The 24751-nt window shown below is 30.1% G+C and overlaps 2 protein-coding genes across 2 annotated transcripts in view; one reads left to right on the plus strand and one right to left on the minus strand.

Annotated features, from left to right (window-relative positions):
* The first annotated feature begins 4092 nt into the window (after positions 1-4092).
* The window catches only part of LOC126741041 (H/ACA ribonucleoprotein complex subunit 2-like protein), a 59568-nt gene continuing 38909 nt past the window's right edge, over positions 4093-24751 (plus strand). Inside the window, exon 1 of the mRNA XM_050447315.1 lies at positions 4093-4102. The gene's annotated coding sequence lies outside the window, so the exon portion shown is untranslated. The remainder of the gene's footprint in view (positions 4103-24751) is intronic.
* The window catches only part of LOC126741042 (eIF-2-alpha kinase activator GCN1), a 42953-nt gene continuing 33071 nt past the window's right edge, over positions 14870-24751 (minus strand). The window contains 10 exon segments of the mRNA XM_050447317.1: positions 14870-15102; positions 17670-17891; positions 18839-19098; positions 19887-20098; positions 20959-21152; positions 23095-23246; positions 24289-24327; positions 24330-24359; positions 24362-24422; positions 24424-24485. Coding sequence (XP_050303274.1) covers positions 14971-15102; positions 17670-17891; positions 18839-19098; positions 19887-20098; positions 20959-21152; positions 23095-23246; positions 24289-24327; positions 24330-24359; positions 24362-24422; positions 24424-24485 — 1364 coding nt within the window. The 3' untranslated portion in view covers positions 14870-14970.

A 24751-nucleotide genomic window follows, 5' to 3' on the forward strand; every position in this document is an offset into this window, starting at 1 on the left:
AAGACCATATTGATTGCATTTTAAAAGAAGTGAATGAACAATTAAATAAAAATAATTAAAAACTCTTGAACAAATAATAAATATGTAACATGTGTAATAGATGGTTTTCTATTTATCGGGAAATGGATTTTTTAAATTACTTTTTTTTTAATTTAACTTTGCAGTGTTTTTGTTTTGTTATTTGTTAATTGTTATCTTCTATGGCGCATTCGTTACGCGAATAAATGCATTTCTTTTAAACCTATTTTCTACAATTCCACTTAGAGTGTGAGTATATCTAGATCATCTTTCATTTTCTCAAACAAGACTCATCAGCAAAGAGTAGCGCTCTTCAATGCTGAACTGCTGAAGTGTTAGTCATTGAAAAACTAGAGGGCTCGCCGATAATATCTGCAGAAATAAAACATAGCTAATTTGTTATTGATGCGAGCCAAATTTTAAAACTACTTCCCTAGGTATAAAATTTAGTAACTAGTAATTAATTTGACAATTTTCGGCAATATGTAAGCCTAGCGTTACCTTAATATCAAATAAACGATTTATTAAGAAATGGTTATAATTGCAATTTATAGAAACTACTCGAAAAATTCATCCAATTCAATCATCAATTTTCCCAAAGATGCTTGTCATACAATTTTATAAAAGGCGCTTTGCTTATTTATATGTTAAGTGTTTTGTGTATGTTATGGTAAGTTTTTGTTGACTTTTCCTAGGTCTGATGATGCTCTAGTCGAGCGAAACATGTAACCTTTATCATTTTATTAAATGTTTCTGTGATGCTTTTTATAAAAATTATAGAAACTAGTTTTATATTTTTTTAAAGCCTGTTAGCTCTAAAAGTTTTGAAAACTCTAAAAGCCTTAGTAGTATTTGCTAGGATTGTCAGTTTCAGTACGCAACTTTGGAGAAATTATGCTTATATGGTGGCCAAAAGTCTGTTGACAGGTGTGACAGATAAAACAGCGACATCTAAGTTGGTACATTGATCGAGTCTAATCTAACATGTAAAAGGCGCGAATAATACGCGTTAAACCCATAATAGCCTTAAGGACCATGGGCATAAGGCTCGGACAAAAATGTTTAGAATTTTCTCATTATATTATCTTATTAATTACCATCGTATAAGGTTGACCGTCTTAGAATGAATGCGTTGGAAAAAGGATGGCCTTAAAAGTTAAAATATCAAAAAAATACTTTAAAATCCTAAGAGCACAAGCCACTCAACCATCACCTAAATAAAAATGTACTAGGTTCTAGAAAAAAATTAGAAAGACGAGTCGTCTGAACTATCTTTTATAAATACTTTTGTAATATAAAGATTCACTCACTTTTAGAATCAATAGCTAAATATAGGACACATTGAGGAAAGCAAACCCAGTAAGGTTATTGGCTTTATCACCATAAGTGGCCAAAGTACGCAAATGGTTGGAATTCATCAAAACAACCCCCGTTCTTATCGACATCCATATATTGTTACCGCCGTTTTGACATTTAACGCCATATTTATTCGATCACTCTTCAACGTTAATTGAATTAAATAATCGCGTGGCACAGGTTAATTTAAAGAGCAGTACTTATATGTGTAGAGTGTTCTATATATTTCTACCAAATAAATATTTATATTCGTTCTTGACGAAATAATTTTCTTTGATACTTGGAATGCCTTATCGGACCAGATTTATGTGATAATTGGCTTTAAAATAGATAGAGAGGACTCTTTTTTCCTATTCCCTTTCTCGTGTTTTCGACCTTTAAGTTTTTTCCTCATCAAAAATTCCCGGAACGTTTGATTAAGACCCAGGGCCGGGGAAAGAAATTCTGGTATGTATTTTGATACTGTCGATATACATGCTCTAAAAGAATTCAATTGTTGCACACGCTATATGGAACTTCGATTCAATTGAAGTTCCTACTCCTGGCGAAATAACTATCGTGCAGTTGTCTTATTAGTTGGGAGTACTCACCGCCGGTCACTTCTTTGTAAGTAATAGTATTATCCTATTTATTATTTATAATATTTGTTAAGCCAGCTCCATTATTCCATAAAATATAATATTAAGAATCTGCGTTAAGAATTAAATGAGATATAAGTTTTATGTAGCATTTTGCTGAAAAAGATCTTAGTAATTAATATAGGACACAATTTACTCAGAATTCACAAAATATAATTAAAATCCATTGGAGAATTGTCGAAAGAGAGTTAACAATATTTACTTTTGAAATGGTTTTTTTTTAAACTAATCTCTAAATTTTGAATGATTGAATAAAGAAAGGATAAAACCAAATGGACTAAAGTATCATATTATTCTATCGAAATGAATCAGTATTTCTAATTAATTAGTTTTAAAAGCATTACAAATTAAATCCTTGAGAATGCATTTAAAAGAAAAAAATAATTTTAAACACCTCGCTTCTACGTCAATGGTCTTTGCTTGAATAAATCCCCTGCAAGTTGCAAAATATTTCATTTCTGTAATTATAACGTTGAAAAAAAATTCAATGTACGTACGTGCAAAGAAAAAGATTTACCTATCGGCTGAAATTATAAAGAATAATAAATGGGTCTATAATATGAAGGGGTGACGAGTATATTATTTTGTGATAGTAAATTAACTTAAAAGCACTACGTTAAGTTAAGAACTCTTTCAGTTAAACGTTAAAGTTAAATATTTTTAAAGTTAAATTTATTCTCTATAAGTGTGATATTATTCCTTTTTAGGAATAAAAAAAATATTTATTTCCTAATTATTGTTTAATGATTTTTGTAGAAAATTATAGAAATTAAATTTTATTTATTATATTCTATTCCGAAGAATAGCGAGCAAGATCGAGAATATTCAACAGCACCTGTATTCTTTTAGTGAAAAGATGAAAGACTAATGATGTGATAAAAATAAGTGAATGATGCTTAACTTTGGTCACAAGAATAGTCCTAATCAATATTATAGTTAATTTCTTCAGCAGTGTTTAAAGCTTATGTGAAAGTTATAGTAAAGATCTGATCTAAACTCATAATGCCGATGATATATGCCACACTTAATGCTGGATTGTCATCTTTAAGAACAAGCTCAAGAAAAAGCAACAATATACAGTAGTTAAATTCCGGGACATGTGACAGACAAGCTACTTACCACTTTAAACTCAATTTGCTATGTTTCTGAACAAGCGCAATTATGCACTAAAAGGAGCTAATGTTATATAGAGTATACAAGAAGTCTCTAAGCTAAAAAACTTTTTTTTCTTTTTATGAAATCGGTTGAATCGAACCAGTTTATACCTACAATTATTCTTAATGCTCGCTTATGCAGAATGAATTTTGCTATATACATTATAATATTAGCCCAGATTGGCGTAGTAATCACTAGCATTTTTAAGACAAGGTACTCTTTAAGGGTTTTTTTGATTTCTTTTTCATAAATAAGATAACAATCTATATGAATTACAAGACATTTGGCCTCTGTTGAAAAGAGTATCAGTTGTGAGAGCAAATAGACTCGTGCTGTATTGGACATAGGCCTTTTTTATCTGCCTTTTCAGTTGTTTCTGTCTCCTCAATCAAGATGTTCTTTTTCTTCATTTCTCATAACATGCCCCAGGTATTCTAGTTTTCTCTTTTTTTTTTGATTCTTTTTAGCACTTTTATGTTTGTAATGATAGCTCTCCATGATATTCTACGCATTCTCCTATACAGCCACCTATTAAATGCTTCTAGATCTTTAGTTGTAATTGTAGTGTCATACAATAAAACAGAAAAGAAACAGCATTATTGGTGTTTTATTTTTGTTTTAACAGATAATATTGCGGAATTATTTTGATGTCGATTGCTCCTCTGTCTATAACTCTACAACGTGCAAAGCCCTATCTTAGCAATAATAAGTCTATAACAATGTATAACATCTTCTCTCAATGATGTTCTCAACATTTCTCTCTCCATTGCTTTTCCTTTACAACAATTTATTTCTTGTGCACTGTCCTGTTGGTCATTTATGATGGTTTCAAGATAACAATTATGTTAAAGATGTTTAATTCGAGTTTTATCGACAAATAGGTGATCTCCATTTATATCTCTTTTGCTCATGATCATTTTTTTCGGTTACTTTAAGTTGATATTCAGACCATATTGCTGACTGTACTGCATCCATTAACCTTGGCAGTACTTTTAAGCCATCTGCTTTCACCATGGTATCGTCGGCTAATCGAATATTATTCAGTTTGACTCCGTTCAAAAGGATACCTTCTTTTACACCGTTAAGGGCCTCGTTGAAAATTTTTTCAAAAAATATAAGTTGAAAATCAAAGGTTAAGATGTCTTGTCTGGCCCATGGTGTATTTACACCTCTTCCTCTTTACCTTCTTCTTTCATCTATATCAAGTCTTAAGTACGCTGCCTGATTTCAGTAGATATTTGAACCTAACCTGATATCTTTATCTCCCAGCCTTTTCTAGGATATTGATCATTTGAAAAGTTTAATATTGAATGCCATCAGATGCTTTTTTATAATCGCTTAGACATGCGTATACACCACAATTGTCGTCTCTGCATCTCTGAACTGAATTAGGACTTGAACTCCAAGGAGAACTCCTCTCTGGTTCGAACTACATTTATAAAATCAAATTGGTTATTGGATATCTGTTCTTCGCATTTTTTGTAAATTCTTCTATAGATGATTTTAAAAAACAATTTTAGCATATGATTCATCAGACTAATAGTCCAATATTTCTCGCACTTCTTTACTTTTATCTTTGGGCTTTGCTACAAATTCTGATATTTCCAGAGTCAAAGATTCTGTTGATGATATCAGTAATCCAGGCTATTCCTTAATCATCCAAGAGCTTAACAAATTCAGCTCTATCTCTGGTCCCACGGTTTTTTATTTAGAACCTAGGGTTAGCCTGTAGATTCTTCCAACACTGAATACGTGACCTCCGATCTTTAATTCTCCAAAAGCTTTTCTAAGTATGACTTCCACCTAGTTTTCAGATCATATTTGTCAAATGATAATTTTTTTATTGTCTATGATCTCCGTAACTGGAACCTTTAAAAAAATTGTAACTTTTAAACAGTTCCAGTTACCTTAATCATGGTCTAGAGCTAAGTAATTTTAATGTCCATTTTTTTTCTGTTTTTGTCACTCTACAACGTGCAAAGTCCCAGAGATAGTATTCCATCTATAAAGTTCTCAACTTTTACTTTACTTACTTGCTCTCTCCATTGGTGTTTGTGTTATTTTTGTCATCGTATGTTTTGTTAACGCTTTTTTATGTTTTCAGGTTTAGTGGATAATTTTAAAATGTTTTTAGTATTTTCGACAGTCAACTAAGTGCTCCCATGTTGGTCTTATCCTTCTAATTATCTTGGTTTCATTTTAGTTTTCATTTTCGTAGTTCTACCATTATTTTTTCAATACCTTTTTTATTTGCTGCAAAGGTAATTATAGTAATTCAATATATCAGGTACGCTATTTTTCAAAAATGCCATGGCAAGTAGTTTTTGCAACTGTAACTCCTTGCCTTAATCCTCTTCACATCTTTATTTCTTTTAAGGCATATAATTAGATCTTTACTTATTAGATATATCTTAAATTATTTAATAGATCATTAATCTTTAGTATTTTTTCAAGCATTTAAGGTTGTTGTTCTTTACTATATTTTTAGCTTGAAATAAAATATGAAATATTCTTTTAAGCCTTATCTTTAAAAACGCATCAAATTATACACATTATGGTAAAATATTTAATTTAAAAAAATAATTCTAAAATGTATTATTTGTTCGACCATTTTAGTAAATATATGCACTGTAATATAAATTTTGATAAAGGAATAGCTTTTTTTAATTCTCAATAACTTTATTATGTTAATTAAATATTCTGTGTAAATATAAATTTGACGAAAATGTCAAAACCAGATTTATCTTTACATATTTTGAGAGAGGATAAAACAAAAAAAAAACGTAGTCCGTGGCTTAATGTTGTCACAGGAGATATTTATTTATCTGTTTAGGGAAATATATGATAAGCACAACACAAAGGATAAAGTTAAAGTGATACGGGTAAAGCAGAAGACACAAAAAACTGGTGGCAGATGACATATAAAGTGGGTTAAACTGTTTTTCCAACTGTCGTATAATTTATAATTTGGCCGCTACCAGTGGAGCATCTCAATTTCTTCATCTTTGATTTAATATATCGTTAAACAAAAATTCAGGATGAGTCGAATATAAATCGGAGGTAAATTAGATAACAAATTAGCAAATAGAAAATCTGTATGGGTTATTATATTTTTTATTGGCGTTATTTGTCAATTTTTGTTCTTTCATTCGGGACAATAACAAGTTACTATGCTTTTTTTTACAAATTTTCGTTTTTTTTAATCTTTATTTTTTATATGGTGAAGATTCTAAAGTTCTTAAAAAAAAGCTTAAAGGGCTTAACTCTATAAATACCTAAATTATTTGCGACTCAAAACTCAAACTATTTAAGACATTAGGATCGCCAGGATCGGAAAAAGAAAAATTATTTATTAAATGATTAATAAATGACGATAAAGTATCATACAGTGTTAAGGGTGTTGAGTTATATTAATCGATTTATTATTAATTTAAAATTTAAAAAAAAAATATTTAGAACCTCTGACATCAAATGAGATTGCGAATGCAAGTAAGGAAATGATAAAATATGTTCAAGAAACTTGTTTTAAAGTTTGTTTAACATATCTTGGAAAATAATGGGACATTGCTCAAAAAACGCAAAATGTTGTCATTAAGTCGTTTTATGAAAGATTAATACGGGTTGGAGGTAGATTGACTAAGACGAGTTTAACGTTTGAAAGAAAACATCTCATTACTTTACCAAACCATCATATCTTAACTGACTTAATTTTAAAAAATGGACATCTGATGTTGGTACCGATTATAGAGGATCCATTTTGAACTAAAGATCGCAAAACAATAGATGCTAAAATACCAGAATCATGTATTTGCTCATTTGTGTGTTTATGTAGAAAAACGATAAACATTGAGTTAGTCTCTGACCTAACTACAGAGTGTTTTCTGGACGTCGTCAAACTTGTCATATATTTTCAGATAATGCTACCAACTACGTCGGAACTAATAATGAGTTAATTCGAGTTTATACATTTGTGGAACAAAATTCAAAAACTATTACAGAATTCTTAGCTGTCAAATAAAGACTAAAATAGCATTTTATTACAGCTAGGTCGGTAAACTTTGGGAGCGAACGGTAAGTCTTTTACATTTGAAGAGTTGAGCGCTATTTTTGTGCAAATTGGAAGTATTATCAATTCTCGTCCACTGTGTCCCTTATATCTTGACTTCTAAAATGGATTTTACTGATATATGTGAAAATAGTCTTAAAAGGTGGCAACAACTTCAGATTATGGTGCAAAAAACAAATACCTTCCTGATCTTTAATGACGAGTCAAACGGAAGAGCAATTTACATAATTGCTGAGAGTCGAGTCCTTGGTGCTGGTCAAAAAGGAATCTGGTCCTGTGTTAGATTAGAGGTTGGATAGAATCACACGATTACATACAGGTAATGATGGTGTTTGCAGAGTGGTTGATATAAAGGCTCGCAATGGAGAAATTCGTCGTTCAGTGACAAGCATTTATGCTTTTCCATTAGAGTGAACATGTATAATTACTGTGTATATAAAACTTCAGTTTAGTGTTAATTAACCTAAGTTTTAGATTTAAGGTATAAATTAAACATGCTTGTAATACAAAGGAGGCATAAGGAAGTTTATAATTTAGTTTTTAGGTATTAAGAACTGGAAGACATTGTTAAATCTTCCAAGGCTGGGTGTACGGTTTTTTTAAATTTAAAATATTACATGTCAAATACCATATAAAAACCAAAAATAGATTTAGGAGAATAATAGTCGCCATCAGAAATTCAAAATAACGTAAATCATTTTCAACTCGAAATAGTTTTTTTTTAATTCTTTGGTAAACAGAGAAGAATTTTCTGAAATGTGTCTTTCTATGGTAGGATTGTAAAGCATTTTTGAAGAGCTTCGAGATGATGTATCACTCAACCTCCCCTTTCTATTTAGGACTTAAGATTTTAGAGGCATATTACGACCTGTCCAAAAGGCTGCAGATAAGGGTGAGATATGCTTGTTTTTGTTCCCCCTTCGTTTTATAGAAACCATTTTTAGCGTTTTTTTATTCAATTTTTTATTGCTAATATATGGTGATTTCAACTTTTTAAATTGTCACCCTGTATATTTTGTCATAGTCGTAGAAAAAATCTATTATTGAATGTGCATATTTTATTAAAAGTTTCCTTGACTTACTTTAATTTTATAATATTTGTAATATTTTTTTTTCTATATATATGTAAGCATAATGTGCATGTATAACTGGGTTTTTCCGCAACAGAATTTGAAGGTTCTTTATACGATTAATAAGTAAACATATACCGAAGTAATTTTCTGTTTTAATAATAAACAGCATACCACGAAGGGCTAATTAAACCGCTTGATCCCGAAATTTTCACAGGCCGATTTCAAAGGGCTCATCCGTCTCTGACCCAATATTTATTTCTATGTCATTAGATTTAAAATTTGCAGTATCTTAAATATTGATTTCATTAACAATAATTGACGTTTTGTATAAGGACTCCGAAAGCCAAAAAAAAAAACAGAATTATTACGCTTTCGCTGTTTTAGTCATGAGAAGATTTTTTTGACGATCTTTACACATTGAATTGATATTCCATAATAAATATTAAAAATATTTATTGAAAAAACTTATACTGTTGCATTTAAATTGACAGTATGTATCATTGGCAGCTTATGTGCATAAGTTCTCTGACGAGCAAAAATTGCTCACAATTTAACGTTCGAAACATGTAAGAAGAAATCCAAAAAAGTAAGAAGGATAAAAACTAATATCCTTTATAACATTCTGACTGGTGAAAAAAATTGGTGTGTTCAAAATGAATAAAAAACTGATCTGGTGGAAAAAGGTGATGATGATATTTTTCTCAGAATGCTTCAATGTGTAGTTCATTGATGGATTTTCTTTTATGAAATTATTGCTTTGACAACAAATATTTTCCTCTTGCATGAAAAAGTGCTATTGACTGACTTTTTTTTAATAATCAGTTATTACCAAATACAGACTTTGGATTTAAGTATGAGCTAAGAACAGCAACAAGTGCTTGCTAAATTAATGATATTTTAAACATACAGATTAACGCAATAGTGCAGAACCAAAAAAATACAGTTTTTCTAACAGGTTTTCATGCCAGGCCCTATCGAATGCCTTTGAAATATCCAGAGCTATTGCACGGGTATTTTTGCAATCTTAAATATTACTTATTAAAACAATCAGCTTCTTACTTTTTTTGATAAATCATTTTCATCATCTCCAAACTAAGCAAATTATAATAAACTGTACCGATAAGTGAAAAGAGCAAATTAAATTAAATCCACTTAAGGTGAAATTATCGTTCATGTAAGGTAAGTAATCAACGCAGATATTATAACATAGAGAATAATTCAGAGCGGCCTGGGAATACAGCAATCAGGTATAACCTTGGGGGAAATAACTAGTCAACCCTTGATATTACGATGCTCAATTTCCGACAGTCAGTAAACGCGGTTACCTGGGATACCAAATCTTTAATATGCATAATTTAACAAACATTGCTTTGATATTATTATGATAATAGGGGTATAATAGAGGATTTTGTTTATTGGTTTAGAACTTACAATTAAATTATTGGGAGAGTTGTTTAATTGACTTAACTTTTTAAAAATGTCTTTTATATTTGGTTAACTGACTCTTTTTTTTATCACTAATAAAATTATAGGATAATTGGTTTTTTTATTACCTCCATATTGAGCAATCCAGGATTAAATGATAAAATTTAGTATGTAGGTATGTTAATTATCATGCTCATTTGTTAACATAATCATAACGTCAGATGTCCTAAATAAAGGCTAAAAGTTATTGAGAAGGACGTATGCAAGACGTCAAATATTTACGTAAGACGACTTTTAAAGACTATTTTAGGTCATCTTAAATATTAAAAAAAAAATTTTTACTTAAATATAAAATATATATTTATTTATTCAGTTGTAAGTATAACAATCTTTGGTGAAATTTCTTAAGGAAACATTCGGTACAAAAATAATGGCAACTTAATTTTAATAAATGGAAGTGGGCGCCCAAGAAGTATTCCATGTTTTCCTATAATTTTTTTTTTAAATCTATAAACAAGATTAGATTAAGATCCCATGCTGTAAACGCTGTAGCAAACATTTTTTGTAGATACCTAAACGGCATATATTTTGGGCGAACGTTATCTCTTGAGAAAATGTTTTCAATAAAAAATAAAAGTAAATATAATTTTTTTATAAACAATGTTGGATCTGAACGATAAACCTGAAATGACCAATCAGGACGACATAAAGACGTCTTTCACAGACGTCAAAGTGACGTTTCTAAGGTCACAAAAAGACTGTAGACTAAATGCGAAAAATTATGCCGCTTAACATCATTTGACGTTATCTTGCTACCTGGAAAATTATATTCTAAAATCAATGAGACCCACGCAATGAACACATTACGTTTTAGGCATAGAGTTTTTCCGAACATTTGCAGTTTTTTTTGATTTATATATTAAAAAATATTTGAAAATTAGCTAAGAAAAAACTTACCACTAAAAAAATAATATACCAATGACATTTTGTCGATTCATTCGAAACCGAATGACTTTTAGGCTGGTATCCAAAAATCTGACGTGGATATGTATTGAAATATTTGTTAAGAGCATCTTTTTTTAAAAACCAATGATTTTTAAAGAATTAATTTTATTTATAACTTATTAAAACCAATTCTCTATATAATATAACTATTTGTATTATAATTATGTATAATTTAACCAATTGATACAATTATGTTTAAAGTCAATTCATGCCTATATCTGAAAAACGGCGAACCGCTCGACAAAAACAAACAGCAAACAAGTCTCACAATGTGCCTATTTCCATTTATAATAAAATTGATTTAGTTGAAGAGTTGGCATTGGATATTTGCATTCTGCTAATGTGCGCTATATGGAATAATATACTGACGACGTAAATCATCGCAAATACTCAATAATGATTGCATTTAGGGCCATTAATTTGGTTCTCTGATTCAAGCCATTAAATAGCATTGAGTCCTGTTAAAACAAATTTGACGCTAATTAAGTTTAGTATTTATGAAAGGAGCTTTATTAGTTTATAGAGCCTGTAAGCGTCTATTGTCGCTATATGTAAATTCAAAAATTAATTATACCTACATACAATTGCAAATTCCGACGACCAATTAAGACCAGCAAAACATGAGCTGTTCTATTTTAAAATACGTCATTGAAGTTAGCACCAGAACCAGAAACGAAAATCAAATTTTTACAGTCGCCCAGATAAATTCTGCCCGCAATATATTTTTTTCCATATTTAAGGATTAAGTCTAATTTTAAACTTCTAAAATAAAGTTAAGAGAAAAAATATAATTACATATAGAGCAAAGAGGTGTAGATTTTATTTTTTTGCAGCATAAAAGATAAATGTTTGTAAAATATAAAATGATTAAAAAAATTACAGTAATTGTTAAAAATGTTGTTACACCTTCAAATTTAGCCTATAAATAAAAGATAATACAACACACCATAAATCTCAGAGACACGTTTTTTTAGGTGATGAAGGGTGTAAGTCACCCCTAAATACCTTAAAAAATCATAGTTTTAGTAATAATTTTGGTAATGTTATTTAATTAAATTAAAATAGCTACAATATATTTTTACGGTTTTTAAATAAACACGGTCTTAAAAAAATATTTTAATCAGACTGCTTAATTAACGCTAAAAAACGCTAAACTCACATTAACCTGCTAACCTCACAATCGTTAATAGATCTGATAATGGTATCCGACTTCTCTCTTGTTCTAATTAATAATATGATGGATGAGTAACATATCAATGATATTGTCTTGTTACCTCTGCTTCACATTCAACCCCAGTAAATACGAAAACTAAATATTGCACTATAGTAAGTATTTTAGCCTTTGTGATGACATATTCCTCAATGACTTAGTTAAAGTGGATTACATTAAATATTCAAAATAGTCTCTGTAATAAATTCTTTTTTTTAATGACCCAAACTATGAATTATATTGAAATTATGTAATTAGTTCTGGACATAGAAATCATGATCTTCTGGAAAATCAAAGTCTTCTTCTTTTAAATATTTTGCAATATTAGGCAAGACACAGCAGATAATAATTGGGACATTTTTGTCCAATTTGTTACAAAATATTCTGACACAATCCTGTCATTGTTCGATATTGGTCTCGGAAAAATCAGACAGATATTTTCAATTCCGTACTCAGCATCCCAAAATTTGATTTTCTCTGAAGTAGTATTTTAACCGAATATATTATAGGGCCATTTTTTATTGATAGTACCTTAGCTGTTGCAAAACCAAGTTCTTCTTGCTATTAAAATCCTCCCTGATTTAGACCTGCGATCGGCCTATTTTTATCAAAACACCTGTCCTGCTCATAATGCGGTTATCGCAAATTTTTAACACAAATACTTTTCCTAACCATCTTATTAGTAGAACTAGCGATATTAAATGGCCTAGGTATCTAGATTTATCTCTAAATAACTTTTCTTTTAAGGATGGGGTTGTTTTAAGGTCATTTATAAACCGGAATTTAATAAGGACAGGCCAACAAATTTAGAGATGTTACGAGAGAAAATTGTTGAATGTGCAAATCCCATTTCACCAGAAACTCTTATAGAAAGTAAGACATGGCTTTTAGGTAACCTATCATTTACCTTATTGTTTAGCCAAAGAAAAAGGTCTGTTTGAGCCTTCCATTTAAAGACTTAATTTTTGTTAAGTTTATTTTAAAGATTTTTAATTTTATTTTTGTATAGTGTTTAAATTTTATTTTCTATTAGAGTTTATATTTTATTTGAGTAGCGCGTTAATTTTCATCAATCAAGACCCAGCATAATAAAAATTTTCAGATTACGATTCGATGAGGGTTGTAGACTGATATATAATATATATATATATATATATATATATATATATATATATATATATAAAGCCTGCATCAGCAAAATATTTTAGAAATGCCTGAATTTTCGAGTACTTTTTTACGAAATTTTATAGCAAATATTACAGTTACCCCTATCTAAGTCAGACGCTTATTAACGTCATATTGAAAAACAGTGACTTAGCAGGCGAGTAGCAGAGCAGACAAAATGCATGCTTACGCGTTGCCATATTTGGCCCTTAAGCACCTCTCTATGCGTAATGATGGATTCCCCAACCTGTATATCAAAAGCAATTGCTACCTTTTTTCATAGCTTATTAAGGAAATGCCTAAAAATTTTAAACAAAACCTTTCGGTTTCAGCTTTGCTTTGATTTAAAGCAATAACCATAAACTCTTTATTATTAAGAAACAATTCAGCAGTTGCTTAATTTTAATTCATAAGGCTGAATATTAGTCTTATTTGAGAATATGTTTGTTGCAAGCACAGTAGCGATTATATGAATTAAGAATAAAAAAAAGTATTAAGTACGCCTGTTAAATATTTCTTAGTTTAAATTGAGACAAATAATTAATTATACTATTCTTATGAAAAAATGTATCTGGTACAATTACCATATGTTTCCAAGTAACCGTAGAAAATATTTACCTAAAAGCCCAAAAGAACGAAGCCTTTGATAAACAGGTTTAAACCAATGGCTCTATAAGCATAATTACGCAATAAAACTAGAAGAGGTATGTACTTACCTTTGTAAAAAGCATAATCAAACTGAAATTTTTTATATTGATACCTTATTGTAAACTGCAGTACGATTATAATTAATAAATTTTACATAAACACAAAAAGCAAAACAAAGAAACTAAACTATGTATACAAACAATAACAATAATATAATCAAAATCAACAAATGTTCAATTCACAATTATCCCTTCGTATTGTAGCTTCCATCACATTTTCTAATTATTCTGAAATTTGACCTACTGCAGCTCCACGTTTCTAAGGCGTCTATATCAGTTGAAGAAGTTTAAAAGCCCTTTTCTTTTTTTAAGATGTTCCGAAACAAAAAAAGCCTAGTCGGGTAAGATCCGGTGATCTTGTTGGGCATCTCATTGGACCATTGGTGCCTAATGATTTTTCTCCAAATGGTTCCCTTAAATAAATCGAGACTATCTTGGTGTTATGTAGCGATGCCATCCATCTTGCTAGAATATTATGGGACCATAATTTAAAGAAAAATCATCGAGAAAATTCCCAATTTCATTTTAAAGAAAATTTAAATATCAAAGTACAGATAGTTCTCAGTGTCACCAATATCTTAAATTTTGCAAATATTATTTATATGAAAACGACACACAACTTTACTACTCATTTCCGATGACCTAGTAAATGCAACCAACTTAATAAATTCCGATTTGACAATACTAGTTTTAACTCTCTGAAGACCACAAATGGTGTAAAAAATATGCAGGGTTCCATAAAAAATAAAAAAGTTCTGAAGGAAATTTCACAGGACAAACAAGAAGATTTATATCTAACACACATGACCAAAATTTCAAAAAAAAAACATCAAAAGCCAAAAAAATAGAGGAGGCTGTTACAAGGTTGCTGCACCCGGTATAAAGGAAATATTCTATAAAAATATTTTAATTGTATGCCCACAATGACTTTGCCACATTGCCAAACTTTCATTATGTTCCCATTCATATTTTTCCGAAATCCACCGATGTATAATTATAGACTTCGTTTAAAAAACTTTCCTACAATAAATCGCAAATAAAATTACTCAACAAAGAATGGAAAATGTATATTAATTATTAGCCACAAAATTAAACAAAGAATTCTTGTTTTTACCAATACGGTTACACTAGAAATCACACATACACGTTTCGATCAAGTCAACAATGTATCATCAATATCTTCGTCTTTTCCTTCCGGCTGGTGAAGCATCTTATTCTTTAGTACTTTATTGACCACGTCAGTGAGTGACTCGCGCGCTCCCGTTTCCAACGCCATGCAACATTTCTAAAAAAAAATAATAATTAGATTTTTATTATGATTTGCTAATATTTTTATTAGCGAGTGATAATATCTGCGGGTGGCGTTTTGGCGCTAAGTAATATAACTAATTTATAAAAGAAGATATTCAAAAGCTTGCGGTTTAGTTTTTGTAATCGGATAGGCTATGGAATTGAATTTTATGCAAGAGCATAAAATAAAACAACACTAAATTTTTCAAGTCATTTACACGAAACCCCCAGTGTAAAAAAACACGTCCGCATTGCATAGCATGTAACCAGACCTTTAAGTAACTAAAAATATAACTTCGCTGGTGCTTTAATATATCCAATATGTTCCAAATCAAATAAGAACACTTAAATACAAAGTAAAAAAAATACAACATACAATAAACAGCGTAACAAATTAAATTAAATGCCAACAGTTAGACTTCCAACTCATAACAAGAGCTTGTTTTTTATGTTTAATATTATATTTTTTGTTCTTGTTATATTTATGTATAACCCTTTTCATAACCTTTTTCATCTACTGTTCACACCTCTTAAACACACCTCATAAAATAATTTTCTGGTTGGTTTTTTCAAAGTTGGCGTTTATTTTTATTTAGAAAATCGTGTTAAACACGATCGGTTTATCACTCGAAATTTTCACGACACAATTTGTTATTGGCTTTTAGTAAATGACTATATAGGTTTTCTAGCTTTGTTTAACTCTTTAGTTGTAAAAGTTGTAATACCAATAAGTTATAAAATAAAAAGTCTTCTTTTTCTTTTTCTCATAATAGGGCCTGGTCCTGTTTAATCCGTTGCTTCTGCTGTTCAGCTCTTGTATAATTCTTTGACACCGGTAATCCATGTTGTTCACTTCTATAATCTTGATCTAGTCGGACCCAGTCGAATGCCTTGGTTAAATCTATAAAACAGACAAACAGCGACTTGTTAAATTCTATCGATTTTTTCGATAATTTGGCGTAATATAAAAATTAGTCCCAAATTTAGTTAATCTCCTTTTGTCTGGTATGGTTCCGAATCTAATTATCTTTTTAAACAGGTTCTTCTAGTTTTTTTCTGTAGTGTCATTCCCGCGTATTTGATGCGTTCATTATTGATATTATCGACGACTTTTTCCGTTTTTCAACTTGTGAATCGTCACTTGAACTTCTACTATTGTTATTGTTGGGGGTATTATACAACAAGTGTTTTATCCATGTGTCCAATTTATCCCTTTTACTTTCACCTTTTCAGTTATCTGTTTTTCCTTATTTCGTAGCATGTTTTCTTTTTTTGACCACCGTATTCATCTCCCTCTATTTCAACTGAGAATCTCACCCAAAACTCTTTTCTTAGTCGTTTTATATCGTTGTTTTTTCAATTTCTAGCTCTTTTGTATCTGTAGTACTCATTTATTGTTCTGTTGTTAATCTATTTTAAGCAAATGTCTTTTTTTTCTTTACCAAGTGGGTGTACTTCGCTGGTGAAGCACGGTTTTCTGTTTCTGTTACAATTGATGTCCACTATTCTCAGTCCTATAACATCTGTTGCACTCTGTATTATATTGCTTTGAGTTTTTTTTCATGGCAACTCCACATCGTTTTTCCCCATTATATGGTTTTGTATAATTTTCTCTCGTTTTCGCAGGTTTGTCGATCGGTATTTGCATAAAATAAAGTGGTGCTGTGATCCTATGTTTCAGCAGCAAACAATAAATGCTCCTATATCGAGAATATGCTGGGATCTTCTTGGCTGTTCGTGAACGCGTGAATTTGTGTGTGAACACGTGAAAATGTATTTTTGTTAATCTTTGTGTTTGAAGTATGTGTTATTGATCCGTCACTCATTATATTTACACATTTCTATGAGCAGGTTACCGTTCTTGTTTCTCACTTCCTCGTCAAAACTTTGCAGATCATCAAAGAATGTTTTTTTCCTCCCTTGGTTTTGTTATGCCTAGGGCATATATATTTATCATGTGTGTTTTATCATTTTGGAGGTTCATTGATATGTACATTAGCTTTGGTTCAGTCTTTAACCAAATATTCTAGTTTTTCGTGGATTGCAACCCCTACTCCTGCTAGTGTTATTTTGTTCCGTTTCCACTCTTGTTTTTCTTTCATTTTCCTTGCCGTGTCGTTTATCGTAAAAATTCGTCTTGTTTTCAAGGCTTTCAAATCGGTTCTTCGTGCATTACAAGTTTTTTTCTAAAGAGCAGGTTGCTAGTCTTACCCTCGTCCTTTCCCGGCTTGGGACCGGAAACAGTGCGGTCAAACTACTCAATTAAGAATAAATGGCAAAGTAATAAACAAACGAACTAAAATCTTCTAGCAAACGTTTCCTCGAATCTTTGATCTACAAATTCTCCTTAAAATTTGTAAAAAGTTTTAAAATTTTAATTATGCGCTATTTATCTAGCCCAATTTTAAAATATGTAATTATTATTCCCTAAATCAAAGGTCAAATTTTTTTACCTTTGATATCAGAAGTGAATGTAGATGAGATGACAAATAAGGTTTACCGATTACCGAGCAAAATCCATGAAAATGCAAAAAATCAACTTCGTAAAACACATATTTTTACCTGAAATACTGACTCTCCTTCCTTGAGCTTTAACATTGCTATAAGGGCGATTTCTGCATTAGCCTTCACGTAAACGTTCTTCTCCTTAGTCCCATTAACTAATGTGGGAAGTACCATTTTTAAAAATTCATTCGTAAGTTTCTCGCTTGGCAGAGTTTTTGCCAAATGGAACAAAACCTTCGCTAATAGTTGTTTGACGTCATTGCTATTGTTGTTCATTGTCTAAAACACAAAAAATCGAATTTTTTAACAACTTTACGGAAAAAAAATCAAAGCTTACGCTAAATAAATAATACAAACTATAGTAAGTATTAAACCGAAGTATACGGAAATTAAGTAATTATGGCCAAATATCTATCCAAAGAACTATGAATATCGTAAAAAGTGAAGAGAAATATTGATTTCAATGACTCTTGGTAAGGTATGTTATGGATGGAATGCAGCATTTAGATACTCATAATTAATTTTTGTAGTATAAAATATGATTCCCCATAGGCAACAATGACAACTTCTTTTACAATAACCGTTATCATAGCTAATATGGAAATAGGCATGGCTAAATAGATACAAAAATAGCAATAATGTTACCCTTTATTGAGCTCTATAATACATATTCATATATACTCTCATGCATATCCATATAAAATCTCATATAGACTGTATAAAAACTGTACGTTGATAAGGCAATTAAATTTAGGGTAAAGACTCGGAGGACTTCACCTATTAAAAAAATGGTTGATGAAAGAAAGAAAATGTTCTATTCCTTTTTCCTTTTAAGTAAACATTTTTATAGCTGCTAGGTTATTCAGTTAGATGTTCATTCAAAATCTGAACTTTCTTTACTATTTACGGCCATTTTTACTGTGTTTGAACTGCTTTAACCTTTGGCCAATATGTATCAAATGTTCTTTAATTATAATGAATTAGGTCTTAAAAATTTCAAATTTATTTATGCAGCAGCTTTATTGCAATTTTATAAAACAATATAATAACCATTTGGGAGGGCGCAAACTATTAATCTGACGACTTCTACTAAAAGCTTGAAATTGTGATAGGTATTAATACTTATCATCATTATCTTGAATGTATTTTTGGTCAAATTTAAACTATGTAATTGCATAGAAAAAAGGCAACACAAAAATATTAAAAAGAAGAAAAAGGGAACTTACCCTAACAAAAGCTACCAAGACTGCATTTGGCAACGGCTCCATATTCTCAGTCTCCAATAAAAATCCAAACAAATAGCCACACGAACGAATCGCACTTTCAACAATTGCTACCTGTTGACTCTGCAGCTGATTTAGCAGTACTGTAGTCAATTGATTCCTATAACGTTCCGCCCATAGTTTTTCTGGAGTCTCTTTTAAAGCTACGGTCAGTGCTGAACCTCGGCCTTCACGGAGAGTGATATTTGTGTTGTTGTCATCGTCTGTGAAATATTTAGAACTAGAATTTTGCAAGGAGGCATACATGGTTAAGTTGGTTATAATTTAATTTAAATCTATAATATTTATCTTGTAAGGAATTTAAATTTGTTACCTATAATATTGTATTTCTTAAATTTAATATTTATTTAAACAGTGAAGTAAAACTCAATAAAACAGATGACTAATTATGTTTTAATGCGTAAAGAAACCCAAGTACTATACAAATGATCACATCAGAAAAACCGAAATTTAGGAAAATTGTATATTGGTATCTACAATTCTACCAAGATTTATTTTTATTAAACAATCTTAAAGGCCTATCTAAAAGATTTTTTCTTTCTATGGCTTCCTTTCCATACCTTCATTTATGACTTATTTTAATGTAAATAAGGAGTTCTCTTAATTATTTTTGTTTTAATAATTTTGTCACTTAATCAAATTTCTGAATTTTTATATTATTAGAGGTTTCACATTTGAAGTTGAACAGAGTTTAATTTGATGCTGCGAAATCATAAGAATTTTAAAATATATTATAAAGTGATAACGAATCACTAACCAACAAGTAATATGGATTCAAAGTCAAATTCAAAGAAATGTTAAACAAATAATAACAATATTTCTTTTCGTTTAATAACATTATTTTCACAATATGTATTTCATCTAATTTTGTATCCACTACACTTTATCCGACACAAAAAAACTAAATTAAAAAAATTTATAATGAGCATTTTAAACACTGACAAGTATCTGTCTGCTCTAGTTTATACAACAAAAGAGAAACATAACTTACTTAATATATGCTCCGTTAGTGTAGCATGAAGCATCTCATCACTTAGATATTTACATATTGCGCCTAAGCATCCGGCTGCGCATTTCCGCACCGTATCTTCCGTTTGGCCCAAATATGTTAAGAGAGTGGCGTGAATTTGTCGTTTTAACGGTTCGGATATTTTATCGCCTGCAGGTGTGATTGCGCCTCGTAAGGCACATAGCGTTGTCTCTCTATAAAGTGTCAAAACAAAATCTTAAATATAGGTAAATAAGGATGAATATAGCATTACTTTACTGACCAACAGAATTTTTCTTAACTTATATACTCAGAATATTATTAATCATAATAAATATAAGGCTAATTTATTTAACATTATCTTTTATCAAATTTGAATTAATCAAATTGGAATCGACATATTATGTATATCACGCCGCATAAAAAATGTGCCGTACTATGTTTCAGCAATCATCCTACATCATATTTTTAAGGGGCTTTTTATTAAGTTTTCAATTTTGAAAGTTAGTTAAATTATGGTACCGATACCTATCTATGTAATTTTACTGTCCAATTAACTGACATTATAATTTTATTCAATTTAGTTGTACTTTTTCGTTGACTTACTCAAACTTATATAGTTTAAGAGGCCTATGGATCCACTATACTTATCTCAAAATGAGGCTTAATATGAAGAGAATGGTTTAAGTACCTAAGTGAAAATATTTAAACCTTTTTAATATTGTAAAATGTGTTTTAATAAGACCGCAAGATTTGAATGTTCAATAAAACAGGGTTTTCTGTAGAAAAGTATCTGTCAAGTCATAATCATGTGACATTATAACTGTCAAACATGGCGCGCAATTCAAATCTTACGTTCTTATTGAAACACCCTTTATTAGTATAATCAATCTTTAGGAGATATTATTAAACGCATTTATGAAATTATCTGAAATTAAAAAATTCGAAATGAACTAAAAAATAATGAAAGAGCTTTTTATTAACTTTGATTATCTTCGACAGTTAGATCTAGCAAAATTAATAAAACATCTTTAGTGAAAATTACCTAAAAAACTACCTTTAAATGTATACTTACTTTACTGCTACGTCTTCGTTATTCTTTATCATATTGTGTACTTCTGAAAATAACGGATCAGGTCTCTGATGAATGATGATTAAGTAGCTTAAGGCTGAAGCTGTTTTTAAACGGACTGTCCGGTTCGGGTCGTTCAGAGATTTTATAAAACTGGTTTGGAGTTGAGGTAAGAATTGTTTTAGCATAGCACCAACCTGGTAAAAAAAATATTTCTTTACATTTAACCGAGATATAATTATTTTTTCAAAATATTTTTGAATAACACTAGAAGATGAAAACTGGCAAAACTTCTCTAAACTCAAAACTCTTTTTTGTTATTTCACTCTTTGATAATGTATCAATTTTATTCTTGGTATTAACCAAAATTGAATCTAAGTTGTTTTTAGTTTTATAAGAAATTTGTTAATCTGACTGATGTTTAATGGAGGCATTGTTAATTTTCTTATTTAGATAAGAATCAATAAATGAAAATAATGAAATTAATTTATTGTTCTTTTTAATGTCAGGAAGTTTTTAGATTAATGTATTAATTAGGTTGGGGTTATAGTTGTTATTATAAGGAATTTGTGTAGTAATATTTATCTTTTAGTCCTTTTTCTTATGAAAAATATAAAATAAATACAACTCACTTTCAGTTAGCATTGATGATGGCTCATACGCCGAAAGCGCTCTGTTACAAAATACATTGTTACCAGAATTAACATACTACATATTTCCTACTGAAGATTTTAACGGAAGAATTTATTAACATTTTTTTCCTGCAATAGATGAATTAGGCGGAGAGGGGCAATCGAATATGCAGCCAGGTCACCTGACAATACTCCATTAGATTTTTACTTCTAGAGTTACCATAAAAGTAATGTATATGCTTCAAGATACAGAAATATTAAAGAACTAAAATACAGGATCGGAAACAAAATTCAATTAAATACGCCGAATGTTTTAAGAAGTTTACAGAGTTTGGTTTCGTAGGTTTTGTACTTACATTTTGTACATGTACCCATTCTTACCCATCATCTTTTAAAACTTAAACAGTAACAGTACCAGAAATATTTCAATTTAATTAAAAAATTTAAAAGAAATTTGATTTTTTAATAAATAAATGTCAAACAAAACGTTCCATCATCATTCAACATTCATTTTAAACTAGCATTCGCACAAGGTAGCACAAGAGGTATCATTCACCTTAAAAAAATATGAAAGGGAATTCCTGATCAAATCTGTCGCCTTGTGGGATGACGGTTATTTTTTAGTGATTTATCACTTTCTCACGATAAGCAAAATACGCATTTAACGTCGGGATATTTGTTTTTAATTTCATACACCTAAACAGTTTTTTTCAGTTTAAAGTCAAGAGTAAATTTGTTTCAAAAAGAAAGTACACCGACAATTTCCTTTTGAAAGGAACTTTCATTTTAAAAAATTAAGTATGATTCGGTTTCACCCTTTCAGTGGAGTAAAATATTGTATTCTTAAAACTCATAAAATAAACGTCGAATTAATTTTTAAATCAAAAGTTTAGTTTACTATTCTTATACCGCTACTCTACCTCCTAAAACTATCTCGAATGATGGTACAGAAAATCTGCAATTTTAATTAAAAATCAGAAACATATATTGATGTTTTAGCCTCATAAACTAATATTTAACATGATTTATGTACCGCAAAATAAAGGCTGAATACTTAAGAAACCAGAATATAATTAGTTTCATTACTTCCAATCAAATTTTTGAAATTCTTGATCCCAAACAAAAATAGACCATGTTTGTTATTAAATGCCTAAGCATGATCATACGTGTGTCAGTGGCATTTCGGTTTTTATCATTATTTAAAAGCCTCCTGACAAATCTATTATTAAATACTATGAATATTAGTAAAATTTTGCATACATTTACCCATTTTTTTTGCATATGAAAATTTTTCTCTAACCTATTCGGTTTCAAGACATTCGTTTTTAATTAAAAGGGAACATAAAAGGATTACTAAAGGTGACTTTTACAAATCTGAAAGGTTCATGGGTTTTTAATCTTCAGTGAAAAGATATTCCAAAAAAAATTATTTAAATATACTGCAGAGCATTAGTGGTTTCCTATCTTCCAGTACACAGTACACATAACAAACAAAAACGATACTTACTTTTGATAAAAGTACGGCCAAAGTCTCCAACACGGCAGTTTTTACGTTGGGGCTAAATCGGTCACCCAAAATTCGAATAAGAGGTCCCGTAATAGCAACGACACTCGGCTGAAGGGCAGCAGGTGATGTAACTTTTATCACTTCGCCTAGACCTAAAATCAACATAATAGTATGCTACTATTATTTAATAAAATTGTATGTTACACAAGCACGTTTAATATAATTTTAGCCAAAAAAAAAATCAAACTACTAAATTATCTAGAAAATTAAGAATAAATAGTAAAGAAAAAATAAATATATGAAAATAATTAATCGCAAATAGTATTGGCAGACATTTTTCTTTTAAGATACTTGTCATTTAACATACATTTTAAATTAAGAAAACCACCCTATTATGTTGAAAAAGGTCAATGTAAGATTATAAAGGTATAGACACAGTTAATCGTCTCAAAGTGTATTATTTTGTCAAACGTGTTTCCCTCACTAAGAGGCATTTTCAGATATATCTTTGAAAAGAACAAAATAAGCAAACAGGCCTATATAAAAAAATGTGTAAATTGAACGTTCAAACCTACTAACTAAAGCATACATAAATGTCTACAGTTATTCAAGAAACAATACATATTAAAATTTGAAGTAAGAAGGACTGTGTATTTTTTCAAGATTTTTGGACTATGTTGTTTCAGCCTTCCTAAGAGGAGTTCTGAAACCACATACTATTAAGGGACAAAATCAAAAATTCTCGGATAAATAGGATTTTCCCAGAGAAAACTCAATGAGTTCAGTTCTTAACTATGTATAATCGCTAGCTAGTAGAGTTTCATCACTAACCAAAACTCTATTTTACTCTCGACACGTGTTTTGCTAACGATGTTAGCATCTTCGGAAAAGATTGAAACTGTTTAAGAGATTAAATCTTCTCAACACGCGTCGAGAGTAAAATAAGAAGTTTTGGTTCGCGGTAAAAGTACATGATATTTTCTAAAAAAAAAATGTCTAGTACACATCTTGTCTAGATGCCACTGGTGAAAAATTGAACATCGAATACATATTTTTTCTTAAGACTTTAACACGCTGTACTCCTAAAACTAAGAGTTTCTTTCTTAAAGTGACGTATTAAGCATCCTATTCTAAAAACCCTGTATAAGCACGAGTCGCCATCTTGTGGTAAAAATGTAGAACCAAAAAGCATACCTTGCGCCGCTGCCTCTTTTTCATCCCCATCACCATTAAAATGGCCTCTCGGAATATTGGCAAAATAGGTACAATCCCTTTGGTAAGCAGAACCCTGGCAACGTTGCGGGGGTGTTTCCTTTTATGTCAGACATGGGCGTAACGTACGGCCTGCCGTACATCCGATACATATGTCGCTTGTTGTTTCGGTTCTAGATCTTAAAAAGCATTTAAGGATTATTTTAAATTTAATAAACATATACAAGGCTTAACGAATTCACTATATGGCAATTTTCAAGATTAATGATTAGTGACTGTACTATTGAATATTAAACTTTGCACCAAGGTTGACAAGTATTAGGGAGAGAAAAATGGCAAGCAAATAAAGGGTATAAATATAGTTTAAAACATTTTTTTAGTTTAAGATTTTAGTAAGGCATTTGACAAATCATGATATTCTGTTTAGCTAAATTAGATTTTTTTG

The sequence above is a fragment of the Anthonomus grandis genome, chromosome 10, assembly GCF_022605725.1.
Source record: "Anthonomus grandis grandis chromosome 10, icAntGran1.3, whole genome shotgun sequence".
Lineage (NCBI taxonomy): Eukaryota > Metazoa > Arthropoda > Insecta > Coleoptera > Curculionidae > Anthonomus > Anthonomus grandis.